We start from the raw sequence: 16,506 nt of genomic DNA, 5'->3' as shown, positions 1-16,506 counted from the left end.
TCTATCTACAGCTATGCTAGAATACCACCACAACATTCTGAGGTCGAAAATACAGTTGATCGATAGATAGGACGCATGCATATATTCCATATCATCATATGTGACAATTAATTGTCACATCGATCGATTCGTAAATCACAACCCAAGGAAGGCTTTAAAACACCACAGCACAGCACAGCACAGCTGACCAGCCGGCCCTATGCATGGGTTTTATACATTGGTGCATATATAGCTAGGGAACACTAGCTAGCTTAACACAACGACGACGACAGTGTCAATTAATTGGGAATTTGTTTTTGCATGAACACGTACTGGCACGACAAGTGTGTGCTAATTAACGTATAGGGCTCTATCTATATGTAAGCCAAGATCTCAAAAGCAGAGATGCATGGATCGATCGAGAGAGAGGAGCAAAAAAGCAGGGAGAGAGAGAGACGAGGAGCTTTCAGCTAAAGCGGCTTTCACCAAAAGTACAATCTATCGATACACTCTACGCGAAAAAAGACGCCAAATGTTCCTTCATTCATGTACCCTGCACTTGCTTTCACATCCATGTCCACCTCTCTGACTTCATCAGAAAGTAAAATCATTACACACATATAAAAAATTCTCACCTTGCACCTCAACATGTTCTCCATGGATCTAATTAATCAGGTGGCCTGTATAATTAATTAGCTTCATGCTTAATGTATACACATGGTATACTTTGCTTAGTTATCTTCTCATTTTGTTTTGGCTATTAATTTGGAGGAAGAGAAGTGTTAATTCACTTAATTTTGATGGCTATTTGATTGAAGCAAACCAATAATTGCTAGTTCTATTTTTCTTCATCGATATGTACTAGCTACTTCATAAATATTCTCCCCGGGCTTGCTTAGATTTATTTATGTGCTAATGAGTTTAATTAGACATATTTATGTGGTAATGAATTTATACATAATACATTAATATATGGAAAAAATCTAGACAAACTCAGTAAATCTTATAATATAGAATAAAGTGAACAGTTTACTTTCTGGACACATAATTTGCTCGCTAAAAACGTCATTTGATCAGTATAAGAAAGTCACAGTTCCCAATCAAAGTGTCTCTATTGTAATTTATCATCTATCTGGGCATATGAAAGGTGAAGAACACGCATTTTAGCTAGCTATAACGATATATATTCTATTGCCCTACACGTGCCTTCAGCTTGTTGGCTGCCTTTCCTGATCGACATGACTGGGCGAGGGCCGGAGACAGTGAGGATTACGGAGTGATTAGCGTGTTCTCTACATGTACGTACATGTTTTTATCAGATAGTTCTGGCTAAATCACGCAGCCTTAAAAGTAATTAATGCGTATTAACAAGTGTGTACACATGTACTTCAAAAGGAGTACTGAGTACTACCATCATGAGATCATGTATTGTATATCTTAATTTCTGTACTCTCGTTGACGTGAATTCTACGATTTTAATTTCTTGGAGCCAGATTATTATTTTTTTAAAAATTCTCTGCAGTCGCCACGTAGGATCGACATGATGCTGGAGTTGGCTCCATCACTTCGCCATCAAGCCACCACATGCATGGATACGTGGAGCTTTGCCGACGGTGCTGCCAGTGGCTTGTGCTGTTTTGACTATTAATTTTTGTCCTTGCATGCTTGCAAAAGGAATTTTATTCGAAGGTAGGTGGAGTAACAGAATGTAAGCATGATGTTAACCCTTCCTTTTTGCTAAGAAAAATCATGGTGTTAATTGGCACAGGTAATGGAATTAAATTGTAGATTAAGTACTCCTATATGGTCGTTGATGAAAAACACGTAACCCTGCTTGGGATCCAATTAATAATTCACATGGTCGTGAGCCTTCTACTAGCAAACAACTCCACTCCGAGAGTTCCTAAGGTAACAGTAGTCCATAATTTTTAGTGCTTATCTCTGAAAAGATAATTTATTGGATTTTGCCGGTTTTTTTTTACAACTGATACATTTTTAATATTTGTTTTAAAAATAATGGCCCTAAAAATATTTTCAAATCTATACCATTTGAGCACCACGTTGTCCCTGACGTGGCAGGATAATTAACACTGTCATGTCATAATCTATTGGCAAGGTAGTGTTTTTAGTAAGGATGGGAATGATTATAAGATATGGACTAATCTAAACCTTGTTTTAGTTCATGAACATATAGTTCAATAGGGTCAATCCATGCTGAGCTCATTGTGTGAATATGTGATACTTCCTCCATTTCACAATGTAAGTCTTTTTAGCATTGTCTAGATTTATACAGATACTAATGAATCTAGACACATATATAAATTATATACACTCATCAATGAATAAATTTAGGCAAGGCTAGAAAGACTTACAATAAAACGGAGATAGCATATGGATAACCTAATTTATAGGAGAAGAGACCGATGTGGGTCCCACATATAGAAATGGATCAAAGTTTATAGAAAGTTGCTCTTGTACCGTTTCACCAAATTTTAGCCAAATTTGATAAATTTTGTAGTGTTAACATGAGTTTAAAAATTTTAGATCCGGGTTTATACGTACTAAATAGATATAAATAAAATGGGTAAAATGAGTACAATAGCTAGATGGATCGATCCATAGATCCTAGGTTATTAGGATTAGAACCATTTGGTCCGTTAAATTAAAGGGCACATTTCAAATACAATGAAGCATATTATGGATAGGTTCAAGCGGATAAACAGACTGAAACTAACCATTCCCACACTGAGGTTTTAGCCAGCCAATTTAGCTTACTTTGCAACACCCTTGCCATGCCAAGAGACTTGTACGTGTGGTAGCGTTGTCTTATATACCAGTGGTATGGCGTTACCAAACGGTGTAATTTTGCCATAAGTTTTGGGACTGTTTATTTTTAAAATAAATATAAAAAGTGCAAGAAATAAAAAAAAGTGTTTTCTGTGGATAAAAATAATTAGGCCTGTTTAGTACTGTTCAAGGGCATGTAATGTGTTTTTTCGTCAAACATGCTCTCACTTTGTTTACGAGGGGTTGCATACGTACTGATTCTAAAATTACCATGTACTCTATATTCGATATACCTAATGAGTTTCAAAGATAAATTCATAAAAAATGAAGTTTAGATAACATGGAATGCTTAATTCACAGTCATCACCAGTATCATTAATATTATGTAATTCATTCAAATATTTATATGATTCAAATAAATATCATCTTGAATTTGTGCTTGTGATTGAATACAGTTTTCTTGCGATCGATTCAGATCCATATATCCCATATTTTTTCTGCATTTGTACTATTTGAGTGAGGAAATATATATGTTTTGGGTACTTATAGCAATCCTGTATTGCTTAAAATTTTCATGGAATAACCATGGACTAAATTGAGAAACGCTGAGCATTTGTATGCCTTAAACAGACCAAACTTGCTAGCTAGCAAATTATGAATATACATATACCAGGTGATAATATGTTAATTGAAGTGAATGATATGCCGCATTTATGTTATATGTTACATGCATCTTCGACTAGTTTCCTGGAAAAATAAGTAACATAATGAAATTGAGATATTCCATGTTTTAATAGACTATGAAATGATTTATTGAAAGGGTACTGTTTTATAATTAAACCATTATTATTTGTTTGCACAATTTTTCTTTATAAAAGTGATCCTAGGGCTTTTCAAATAGAAATCAAGAGGGCATATTAATGCTACTATAATATATATGCACTTTAGGGGAAAAATGAGAGCTTAAAAAAGCTGTACAAGTAGCTGGCTGCTTTAAATCAATCAGTTTGTTCTACAAATATGCTTTATCAGCTTTTGGGCGATATTGAGCATCAAATTTTTTCTTAAAACAAACAAGATTTGCTTGGTCCTCACCTGTTCGGTTGCTAGTCAAGCAATCTTTTTGCTGGTGTGGATCCCTTCACTGGCCGAGCTGATACGACCAAATATCGGGAATGCAATATAGCACATTACATCCCAAACAAAGTATGGGTAGTTTTTTATCGTTAGCCTTCAGCTTATAAGCATAAGCAAAGATCTAAGTTTTAAAACTCAATTTTTCTGTTGATTTTGGGGCATTTTCGTCGCAGTATATTTTTCACTATTTGTTTTTAAATCTCTATAGACACATATATGATAGTTTGAGCCAAAAATTATTTTCCAGTCACTGATCAGCCTGCTAGTTAACCACAATGGTGTAAAGTAAATGTGCGTGCATCCCTAGTTAATGCAGAGGCCGAGAGTTAACACATCCCAAAAGAGTTTCATTATTCCAAAGGAAATTGCTATGCGTACGACTCGACTATCTGACTTATGTATAACCCAATTGATCAACGGCTACAATACTACTCACTTGACCCTTTGTGTCATCCATGGTTACAGTGTTTCAGTCGAACGCATGTACTAAAATTGTGTCGTACGTATAACATAACCGTATCACTAATTAAGCCGTATATATACTACCACTTCTGGTATAATGTCCCTTTTTCTCCTCGAAAAAAGCAATAAAACCGTATTGTTTCTGGTGATCCGTGATACAGATACAAATAACGACACATTCATCAGAGGACGAATATATGAAGTAAACGGATATTCTTTCCACTCCTGCACGAATGATCGCTTTCTGTGCGTGCATGCGTGCACTGTTGTTTGTTCCCGCTGCATCTATATATCCCCTGTGTATGTGCGTGTTGCAGAGGTTACTCGCATCTATACACACATGCATGTAATAATGTAACAACAGTACAAAAATGCTAGCTTAATTAGCTCGCTCCATTCCTGGTCTTCATGGCTAATAATCATGCATCGATGATCTCCCACTTAATTAATTGTTATCCTGAAAGGAACAAGCTTGTAATTAACATATCCCAGAGTAATTAACATATCCCAGAGAGAGATTAATTATAGTATTAGCAAGCACCGGCTTCGTCTTTAAACCGCTCCTTTTGGTCCGGAATGGTGTGTCTCACATACCTTTCCTACACCACTTTAATGATAAAGCAAAAGTGACAGGGAAGAATGGAAATAAAGAAAACAAAAATATGAGGGGAAAAATTGGTTATGTGTGAGTAAGAGAGAAAAGAGTGAGAGAGGATGCAGGGAGAGGGGAGGAAAGCAAGGGAAAGTTCACAAATAAAGGAGTGAAGCAAAAGGAAGAGAGGAGAGGAAAACAAAACAAAGCCCAGATTCCTCAACAAACAGGCCCTATGCTTTTTCTTCTTCTTCTTCCTCCTCCTCCTCATCTCCTCTCTCTCCTGCTCCTTCTTGTTGTTGTTGCAGCAGCTGTTCCTCTCCTCTCCCAAGAAAACACACACCCCTATCTCTCTCAGACAAAAAAAAAATTAAGCCACTGGCCTCTTTAAGATTGACCTGAGATTTGCAGTTCACAAGGGTGCATGCAAAGAGATATAGCCACAGCTAGCTAGCAAAACACACATTCCTTTCCCAGCTTAATCGCTGCAAGAACTCGTACATATCCTGGTTACTAATCCTCTGTCAGTATCAGTGACGATGAATAGAGGAGAATTCCAGAGCTCTCTGGTGCAGCAGATGATCTGGAGTGGCAGTGGTACAGGCACGGCCACCGCCGCCGGCGGTTTGATGGGCAGCTTGAAGCCATGCCATGAGCCTGACCAAGAGGCCTCTCCTAACATGCCCTCCTTGTCTTCTCCCTCGCTGATCTTCTCCCAGCAGTTTCAGCACGGCTCTTCAGGTCTAGTTCCGATGAACGGCGCCGGCACCGCCTCTCTTCCGAGCTTGCACGACGGCGGTGGCCAGGAGAACTTGCCGGAGTCATGGAGCCAACTGCTTCTGTAAACACCTCTCTCTCTCTTAATTTCTCCAAGTATTTCTACTTCTATATTGTGTTCACTTCACCCTTGAAAACTCTGCATGACATAAGTATATGCCCAGCCCTGATCATGTTCATGCAGGGAGGAGATCGAATCAACTAATTAAGAAACAAGCCAATCATTTATCATCCATGTAAATGAAACTATAATTAACTGTAACTCTAGGGGAAGGAATAAAGTAGTTAACCCACTTTGTCCTATAGCAGATCAAGCCTTTCCTAATGTTCTTCTCCTCTTTTTCGCTAACCCCCCATCATCAAAAGAGATATATACGCATGCATGTGTTTCATGTTACTAACTCTGCACTTGTTTCCATCTCCATGGACTGATGTGCTTTGTGTTCATCTGTGTGTACCCCAACAACACAGTGGGGGATTAGCTGGAGATCAGGAGAGGTACAGCGCCACTGCAGCTCTCCTGTCAAAGGGGTTAGAGAACTGGGGAGATCACGCCCCAGCTGCGAGCGCTGCATGCATGGCTGCTGCAGGTGCCATGAAGGAGGAGGCCTCCATGGCTCAAGCAGCTACCACTGCTGCTGCTGCCGCTGCCTACAGCTTCTATGGGAGCCACCTTGCTGGAGATCAGCACGATCAGATCCAGGCTGCAGCAGGAGGCGCCAGTAAGTCTCAGCTCAGCCAGATGCTCCTGGCTTCCTCTCCTAGGTCATGCATCACCACCAGCAACATGCTCGACTTCTCCAACACCGCCGCGCCGCCGGAGCTCAGGAGTCACCACCACAACTCTGATAATTCATCCGAGGTAAGATAGATGCATGGTAGATTGATTAATTCCTGTGTGATCTAGTAGATCATATATTAGCAGTCAAGTACTAGTAGATGTTGTTTTGTTTCTTAATTTTGGCATTTTCTTTTTTTAAAGATAATGTTTGGCATTTTTTTTCATGTGGCTTGTTTCAACAGAGATGTTCAATTTAGGTGCTAAAATAATTTATGTAATTTAAGTTTATCTTGTAGTATTATCTTTTATAAAAAATCTACGTAGAATATATGCAATCGATCACCAGGTGTTTCCAAAACGAGAGGTAATATATTGAACTTTACATGTTTGACGACAGATCTTTAGGTTTTCATCGACTATATATATAACATATATTCATCTCCTCTTGAAATGTTGCAGTTTCCAAAGCACACTTCTCTTTCCTCTTATTGCCGTGTTTGGTAGAAAAAGTTTATAATTTTGATCATGTTCTTGCTAATCATCCTCTAGGCCAAGGCTTTTATGGGCTGTCAATAATCAATACAATCTCTTGGCAATGGTGCATTTTGTCTTCCATAGTTCCATGAATTAAAAGTGTTGTTTCATTTATTTTTTATTTCCATGAAAAAGTACATGTTTTCATGTCCCATGGAAATCCAGTCTGGTCAAAGTTACTACTTGATGTTTGCATAGCATGTTCTTTTCATGATCTCTTGGTAAGAGTGTAGGTTATGTACACTCATTGGCAGAGCTAAACTGAGATCTTTAAATTGGTCATATTATTCCTTCACCTTGTTCTTCTTTATGACTGCATGCTGTAGTACATAAGAGGTCAGTGTGTGTACATGTGTTTAGATGGAGCAGAATCACTGGGGAGAAATCACTTTAGGAGAAGCTAGAGAGATGGTTCTTTTCTTCTCGGGACAAGCTGAAATGGGCTCATGATTATTCACGCTTTGTGCTTCTTTGTCTTTCTCTAGTGCAACAGCACTGCGACTGGTTCGGCTCTCAAGAAGGCTAGGGTTCAGGCCTCCTCTTCAGCACAATCTACTCTAAAGGTTTCTTCCTCAGCTCTCCCTGCTTTCCTTGACACACATACACAACTCATTCTCTCTCTCTCTCTCTTGCACGCACGCATAAAGGGCGCTCACTTTGGAAGTTCGTGCACAAAATCACACATTTTGGAAGTAGTTTCCATTGCCGTCAAGTGACATGGAATCTTGGATTAGCATGTTAACCCGTACGTTAAGAGGTTTCTGGCTGTGATGATTTGATTCAGGTGAGGAAGGAGAGGCTAGGCGACAGAATAACCGCACTTCATCAGATAGTATCCCCATTCGGCAAGGTAACTGAAAATTAATATCTGATCTCCACTTAATTAGCAGCCGGCTTGGATCATTTCAGATAAGCAAACAGTTACAATCACTTGCATTCTCTATTGATGCACTATTATACATACGATATATATAGCAAGATCTGAATGTATCTTCATGCACAGTATGGACACACATATAGGCTACATATGGATATGATATAGTAGTAGTTTTATATATGATCATGCTGTTACATGCAGTTATCTATAGTTTGTGCCATGCATATGCATCTATCTTGGCTCCTTTATTTCCTTTTGCTGGTTTCGATCACTCGAGGGGTTGTGTCCAACTAAAGTATATCTCTGACACACGTGCCTCCTTTTACAGACTGACACAGCGTCTGTACTGCAAGAGACCATTGGCTATATCAGATTCCTCCTGAGTCAAATTGAGGTCGTCCAATCTCTCTCTATTCATATTGTTACTATATTACACTATTGGGTGTGTCTATAGAGGGAATATATATATACAGGTCATGTGTGTTGGGCACATCTAGGACCTTGGTGAGATCGAATAAGTATGGACGAACGTAACAGGGAATAATATTGCATGCATGGTAGATCTCTGTGTGCGGTTAGTAGATGACTGCACATGTCCACAAGAGCAGGTACAATAGACTATAAGCCAACTATAAGTATATTTTAAGGTGATAAGAGAGTAGAACAGAGCAGCGGGCTATAAATTTATAGTCAGCTGTAGCACGGACTCTAAGACACATGTATATATGACAGATGTAACCAGATATTAATTATGTAGTATATAACTATTGTATGAATTAACCATAGATAATTTATAACCAGCAGTTGGCTATAGTATTGAAGTTGCTCTAATATATATATAGACATGACTTAATTCGACCATGGTAACAACATTTTCCAACACCTGCTGCTGTCTCCCTGCAAAGTGGAGCCCACAGGGGAATGTCGCCACATGTAAGAGAGAGAGAGAGAGCCGGTACGTACATGATATAGTGCGTGCCGCGCGCGCGGGAAGCGAAAAGATGAGAGGATGGGGGGCCGGGCGTAGTAGGGTCGGAGCGCGCGCGCACGCTGTTAAAGTTAGCGCGCGCGGGGGAGAGAGAGTGTCTCTGCTCCCTGCTGCTGCGTGCATGGGCTCTCGCGCGCGTTTGCAGGAGCTGCTACCTGCTGCTGCTGCTGCGAGAGAGAGAGAGAGATCGATTGATGGAGATCGATGCCGTCGTCGTTCTAGTACTACTACTCCTACTCCTTGATTCGTGTGTTTCAGAGACGAGCAGCTAGTAGAGCAGGCATTGTAGGAGTACATTTCTACTCTCTCTCTCTCTCTCTCTCTCTCTCTCTCTCTCTCTGACTCTCTCTACAACTTATATGTTTGTAACTTTCTGAATGTTCTCTCAAGTCTCTGTACGTCTCTGTGTGGTCTGTGTTCATGGGTCATGACCAAGTGGCTGTTTCTTTCTTGTGTGTGATCCAGGCTCTCAGCTACCCATACATGGGCGACGCCAACGGGACGGGTCCCACGCAAAATGTAAGCTCTAGCTACCTGCATCTTTTTTTTTTCTCTTTCACATGTATTCACGCACCTACAACACTATGGCCACATGGAGCAAAAATGTTTGGAGTGATAGAGGGGGGTGATCGTTTGGGCAAATTTACAAACAAAAATAATCTATGGATAAAACTTTCATATACTTAATGATCTAAAAGCTAAGGCTAAAAAATAAATTATAATAAAAAATTCAAAATTCAAAATTTTGCTTATATAAGCATAAGAAAAAGTGATATATGTAAGAGAGAGAGAGAGGGAAGATTCCTATGCACATGCAGGATGCCCTAGCTAGCTTGAAGCGCCAATGGCCGGCACCAACGTACGTACGTATAGTATGCTATATATATATATATATATATATATATATGCCTGCTTTGCCTTCGGGCTTTGTAGATCATATGTAGGTGAACAAAAATCTTTATCAAAGGCGTTCTAAAAAAAACACTTTCATCAAAGGTTAGGGTGAGTAGGATGATCCTTTTGGTGACCTTTGTGGCCAAAGTCTTTACATCTTTTATACGATCTTTATGCGTGACAGCGAGTTTTGTTCTGATATTAAGCTAATATAGCCTCTATGAATTTATGTGTGCATATCCACAAAAAAAATTCTTTCGCGTTTGCAAATTCCCACGTGGTCAGCACAGGTGGATGTTAGTTTCATGTCTCACGAAATGGTAGATTGTACACACAGATCGAGAATTAATAGAAAAATATATCAACATATTTGCCTTTTTGCGATATCTAGTTTTCCATCTCAAAGCATCACAATAACAAATTAAAATTCTGGATTCAATTAATGTTGTGCATTTTGTCCTTATTTTTACAATATTTAATTTTCTATTTATGAAAATAATCTAGAAACATTTGATAATTTGATAAAAAAATATAACTAGAATAATTTTAGAACAAGTGGATACTTTGATGATTATTTTATTAATATATTAAAATAATGGATCATAAGAACTATATCTTTCCAAATCTTAAGCAATATGTGCCAAACTGATAAAAAAGGAAAGTTCATTTTTTGATGATTCTGTCATTTCAGTTTATCTAATACTTTTGTATTTTGTTATAATTTATTTTTAATACTTTATTAGGAATTATGTACATGATTGGAGTTCTTATCAAATTGAAATACAACATTAAATAATAAATGTATGATAGTAGGCACACAATAACACCTAATTTCTTTGTTTGAAACTAATATAAATATCCATCCTATCATTATACCAGATATAGGTAATGCGAACTATTTTTATCAATTGGATGCATATCATTTTCAAGTACTACAGACTAATTTGTTGTATTAACGGGATAAAAAATGTTCTGTATGCCATTGAAAAATTACCTCTAATCCATAAAGAACCTCCTGCTATCAATGGCATGTGGGGGGCAGAGCCACTTTGTTGTCGACAGAATGAGGATTTTTTGTGGCTGATATACATTCTTTTTAGATTAACACGCATGAATCAAATCAAATATAATATGCTAGCCTCTGAAAATACAAAATCAATGATATCTGACAGAGCTTAACATGCCTTTTCCTACCTGTTAATCTATTTTTGTACTAGTAAATTATGACTATATTAAAACTTATTTTATGTGCTAATATTTATTCATAACATAAAAAATTGTTTATACATATGTGCAAAACTGCATGTGCTATATATTAATTATACCATTTTATTCTAACATATGAAGATGGATAGAAACCTGTGCTTTTCGAATAAGTTTTTATTAATCCAGCATGGAATAAATTGAGAATAGAAAGTCTACCATATTTTTAGGATATCAAAAAGATTAAGACCCTACATAGAGTTGAAATATCTCATGTACTGCTTGAACAGTACTAAGCATGATTCACATCCATGATGTAGACCATTAATATTCAAGGAAAATTCTACCCTTCTTAGTTAATCATTGGTAGTCCACATTTATCATGAAAAATATTGTAACTCTATTGAAATCCATTTTCTCACATATTAAATTAATCTTAGCTAGGTTCACATAAAAATATATTTCTGGACAAAATGTTTCATGCAATATAAATATAATCTCATATTATTTGACTTAAGTTATAACTTATATAAGGAAAATAAAAGGATAATTACCATTTCAGAGTAAAGTAGTCTAATTAATTCAGCTGTTACATGAATAATAAAAATATATAGTTTTGTTGCAGCAAAATTGGCTGTTCCATTTTTAAACATTCAAAAAGTTCACTAGCTACAAGATTAATGGTGCCATTATCAAATGGCATATTAAAAAAATTCAAGCAAAGTACACAAAAATTTATAAGATAGACATTAATTACCACCATAACATTGTTAGTTTAGTTGACATTGGCCATCTGAGACAACCATGGGCCAGTACAACTCATGGGTTCAATTATTTTACCACACCCAAAAAAATATTCTCCCCCAGCTTTTTCGCACGCTTGTACGTGCAACGTTGACATGTGACACAGTCCTTTCTTTTTGATTTATAGGGACCAGGTGGAGAAAGGAACCCTGGCCTCTTCCCGGAATACCCTGGCCAGGTTAGTTTAGATCTGTACATTGCACATGATTCTTTGATCTATATATTTAGGCGGTGATTGTTTGGTTTTTTTATAAAAAAACTAAATAGTATATTTACAAACCAAAAATAATTTATAAATAAAACTTTAATATACGCATTCTTAGCGATTTAAAAGCCAACGATGAAAATAATCTTTGATGAAAAAATCGAAAATCAACTCCAAGTTTAAGTTTGAAAATTTAAATATTAGCTTATAAGCATAAGAAAAATAAAAAAGACAGAGATTATATATTCCATTCCAGCTAGCTAGCTGATCTACTGAAGCAACTTTACCTATATATATCTTTTGCGTGTGGTTCCTTGTGCAGTTGCTAAACCATAATGGCAACACTGGAGCACAGCAGCCTGCAGCCCAACCTGAGCAGCAGGTATGTACACATGCATGCTTTGCTTAGCTTCAAAGCCATTTCTCCAATGATGTATATATACATAAGTACTATGTAGACTAAGATGGCATCATGCTATACACTCTTATGTTTTCAAGGGCAAAAAATAGGACCATACTTAATTGAGTTTTTTTTTCTATTCTTGAGAAGGTATCATGAGATATCATTTTCTTCTATGTAAATTTTAGTACCTTTTAGTACCTAAGTACCAAAATTTACATACAAAAAGTGGTACCTCTTAGTACCTAAAAATGCTCTACTTAATTATTTGCTTCATTTTCCTTTTTCCATTGACAGACTATCATATATATTTTTGCTATACAGAAAATAATTTCATGGCAGTTGATTATATATATAATTGTTAATTAATTAGGGAGTAAACGAAGAGGGAAAGAGGGACCTTAGGAGCCGGGGGCTGTGCCTGGTCCCAGTCTCATGCACGTCTCACTTCGGAGGGGACAACGCCGCTGACTACTGGGCCCCGGCGCCACTTGGCGGGATCCTCCGGTAGAAGATCGATTCATCGAGATTCGTGCATGAATCCATGGCGGCACAGCAGCTCGTGTGTGTCGTCCTCGAGAGTATATGGTGACGAGAAGTTTACACACAAAAAAAAAAACAGGGTCTCTTAAGAATTAATGAAACGGATCAGATACATAACATCATGAGCAGTCATTCTGGTAAGGAATTAGCTACCTGTGTAAGGCTGATTGCTCTTGATGCTATGAGATCAGTGAGAGAGTAGCTAGTATAATTAATTAAGCTTCTGTGTCTGGAAGAAAAAAGAAGCTTTCAGTTCAAGGAGGAGATCAATTACCTCCTTGTTGCAAGTTTTATATATGCCTTTGATTATGTATATGTAAATCTAGCAAGTTAGTGAACACTTTGCTCATACCGTGCTTTGATTATCAGGAGCGACTGCGCGGTGGTCTCAAATATTCCGTCATTTGCGCGGCTGGTGTATGTAGGAAAATTATTAAAGTCCATATCCCCATATATATTATCACATATATGTATATTGACAGTTAATTTGTATCAGTAATTTACAGAGTTAAGTCAGCAATATTATTTGTCTTCCGTGTTGCTGAATCATTTCTTTGCAAAAAGAGAAAAGAAAAAAGGGGACAAATCGTGCAAATTTCAAACCATTCGCACGCTTGCTAACTTTGATTCCATCTCCAGCACCTCCAAGTGCGGTATGGTTTTGGAGGTTACCTACAATACTCTCTGCTGGTTGTGTTCTACTACCAGTATTACCATCAATGTCAGAATCTCGATCGTTGATTTGAAGTTCTACTATTAGTAGTCGTTGTGGTAGTAAAGATAGGTCAAAGCATTGTAGATTAGTTCTCCTACCAGTAAGAGAGCATTGTAGAGCACATAATGTTTTAGAGTTGGGGTGAAGAAGTCAGTGGAGATCCCATATTTAGAGAGGGAGGTTGAGAAGTGTTGGGTGATGGATGTAGGATCCTAGCCTTTAGTTATAAGGAGGTTTACAATGAAGGTAATTAACTAGAAAATACCATACATCAACATGGCACCACTGGAAATTTAGCTCCATATATAGGGCGTGCTGCAGGACATCGAACCATCTTCTATAGAACTGTAACTACCAATATTAGTCTTGAGATTCTACGCTTGTACCCATGGTAACTGAGGAATCATTAAAAAATTGAAACGGTATATACTAGATTATACCTTTTGCCATATTGGGCAGACCCTTACTAGATTATACCTTTTGCCATATTGGGTAGACCCTTAGATGCAATTTAAGCAAAACTCAACTAATCTATATAGCGCAAATACAGTTAATAACTACTAGTAAAAAAGGCCAGCTGGCCTATAGAGCAAATAGGAGTAGCTGTCATACTACTAGTAGTATAAAAGAGGCAGAGGCCTAGAGAGCAAACCAAGCAGCAGCTTGAAGATGGTGGAGGTCGAGTAGATCGATGAGAAAGATGAAACAACTAAAATGACTTACTATGTTGAACTGATGCGAAACGGTATGGTTTGTAAAAAAAAATACGTTTGTTCGTGTGAAACTGTGTTTTTCATCCAAAACAAGATGTTTCGTCTGATACGATGTGTTGTAATGCGACATGGTGCATGCGATCGTGCAAAGCCTTGTTTTTGTCATGCCAAAGCATTTATGTCTACCATCAAATTAATGACTAGAATAATATACCACTAACGGTTCACAACTATATATGAGGTAAATTATACCTATGAAACTACATTAACCATGCTAAAATATCCAAAACATCCATAGACATTATATAACATTGTTTATCAATTTGAACTGAACAATTCAACTTCAAAATATTTGTCCTATATGCTGCAATCTTTTGGAGAGAGAAACTTCAGGTGAAAATGACACGGTTGGGTCTTGGGAGTGCAGCTAAAAGTGACAATGCATTCATTGCAGGCGTCATGTAATTAAGATGACTGCCTCTGACAACAGACTTATCTCATGCGATTGCTTACACACTAGTATAGATCTCCATATGTGACGGCTAAAGATGTCAATGGGGACCCGATACCTGATTTCCCACAGTGAATTCACCTATTAGGGGATGTGGATGGTTGAATACAGTATCCATGGGGATGCAAATGGTGTCAACTTTCCCCGTCGGGAATGGCGCCCTGTCCCCGTTCCCTGCGGTGACTAGTTTATATTGTTGAGGGACCAAATATAGATTTGACCCAAAAAAAAAGCCCGCAAGGCATGCTATATAAGAGCCTAACCCTAACTAACTGAAGACGAGAGCCATGGAGGACAGAAGACGAGAGCCATGGAGGACAGATGGGTCTTGATGTGGGAGGAGTAGTTCGTATACCCGTTGACCGTCTCGGCGATCGCGCTGCTCCGCATCGAGGTGCACGAGTACGACGTGAGCGATGATGACTTCAGCGGTCAGACCACCCTTTCGGTGTTGGAGCTCCGTTCCCTCTCTCCACTTGGCACCTATCTGCTCGACTGAGGAGCTCGACGCGCCGCCATCTTGCCACGCCGATCGGCCACCGCGTCGTCCTCCTGTCGCCCCGTCGCCTCTCCGCCCGATAGCCGCCACCCCAACGCGCCGCCTCCTCTTCGCCCGACGCGCCGCCGCCCCATCCTTCTCTGCCCGTTCACCAGCGCACCGCTTCATGGGGCATGGCTGACCGGCCGTTGCATCTCCGTCTAACAGCTACCACCCCGACGCACCACCTCATCCGCTAGCGCACCGCCTCGTCTTCGCACGATGCACCGCCGCCCAGTCCCTCTGCGCCTGTTCACCGGTGCATCGTTTCACAGGGCGAAGAAAACCACGATGAAAAAATCACCGCAGTAATCGGGGATGGGTTCGATATATGCCCCGTTGTGCTTCGCGGAGACGGGGACGGGGAAATTTTATCACTGCGGGGATTGGGCACTGTGGTGATCCCTGACGGTGAATTCTCTGTTGCTATCTCTACTGACGGCCTAGCTATCACCCAACTAGGCTTTGCGGGTTGTCACAAGGAAGTCATCTCTCAATCGGAGCGAAATAAACACCGTCGTAGATATACTCATACAGATATAAACAAAGTTGCATATGTGAGTGCCTATCACTAATGGTACTCATCTGTGACAGGCATGCATTCAGGCCCAATTGGGATTATCTCCACAATCTTTGTGGGCCCAATACTTGTGCCCGTTATGAATGACCCTTATCGGTGACGGGCTTTAAACAAGGCCCGGTTGAGATAAAAGCAAGACCTGCCACCGATGAGAGTCATCCATGACGAGCTTACTGGTATGCCCGTTTGAGATAACTAAGCACCTGACACCGATGTCCTTTCATTGGCCATTACTAAGATCTAATGTAGTCTATACATACTCCATCCTAGTGTTGTCTGAAGATATCCCACTGTTCACTATTTTGGTGGGAGGTTGAAGGTGGCGATTTTTGTTGTCTTTTTCCAAGAAAAACAAAATCTTGATAAAGTAACTCAAAAATACCAATAAATTCTCATTAATTTAGTAATACTTATGTTATAAGATGTTTCTCTAATAATTTTGTTCATTTCTGCAGCAATTGATCGAAGTTGGATGTATGGGAACAT

At 38.8% G+C, this 16,506-nt stretch overlaps 1 protein-coding gene across 2 annotated transcripts; it reads left to right on the top strand.

Annotated features, from left to right (window-relative positions):
• Positions 1–5,096: 5,096 nt before the first annotated feature.
• On the top strand, positions 5,097–13,535 carry LOC102707217 (transcription factor bHLH68-like). 2 transcript variants are annotated; one of them, XM_006655051.3, is made up of 9 exons: positions 5,098–5,798; positions 6,206–6,596; positions 7,535–7,612; positions 7,834–7,899; positions 8,255–8,320; positions 9,380–9,433; positions 11,943–11,993; positions 12,343–12,402; positions 12,794–12,931. In XM_006655051.3, the coding sequence occupies exons 1-9, from the start codon at positions 5,497–5,499 to the stop codon at positions 12,929–12,931; spliced, it is 1,206 nt and encodes a 401-aa protein (XP_006655114.2). In that variant the 5' UTR covers positions 5,098–5,496. The 2 variants fall into 2 exon arrangements, with proteins under 2 accessions (XP_015692830.2, XP_006655114.2); XM_015837344.2 differs by lacking the exon at positions 11,943–11,993 and having other exon boundaries at positions 5,097–5,798; positions 12,794–13,535.
• The last annotated feature ends 2,971 nt before the right edge of the window (positions 13,536–16,506 follow it).

Source organism: Oryza brachyantha, chromosome 5 (genome assembly GCF_000231095.2).
Source record: "Oryza brachyantha chromosome 5, ObraRS2, whole genome shotgun sequence".
In the NCBI taxonomy this organism is placed as follows: domain Eukaryota; kingdom Viridiplantae; phylum Streptophyta; class Magnoliopsida; order Poales; family Poaceae; genus Oryza; species Oryza brachyantha.
This window is presented reverse-complemented; position numbering and strand designations above follow the sequence as displayed.

Coding starts and splice junctions, on each gene's coding strand:
- LOC102707217 (XM_006655051.3), top strand. CDS start 5,497: ATGAATAGAGGAGAATTCCAGAGCTCTCTGGTGCAGCAGATGATCTGG. Junction 9,434..11,942: donor GGACGGGTCCCACGCAAAAT/GTAAGCTCTAGC, acceptor TTTGATTTATAG/GGACCAGGTGGAGAAAGGAA. Junction 12,403..12,793: donor CAGCCCAACCTGAGCAGCAG/GTATGTACACAT, acceptor TTAATTAATTAG/GGAGTAAACGAAGAGGGAAA.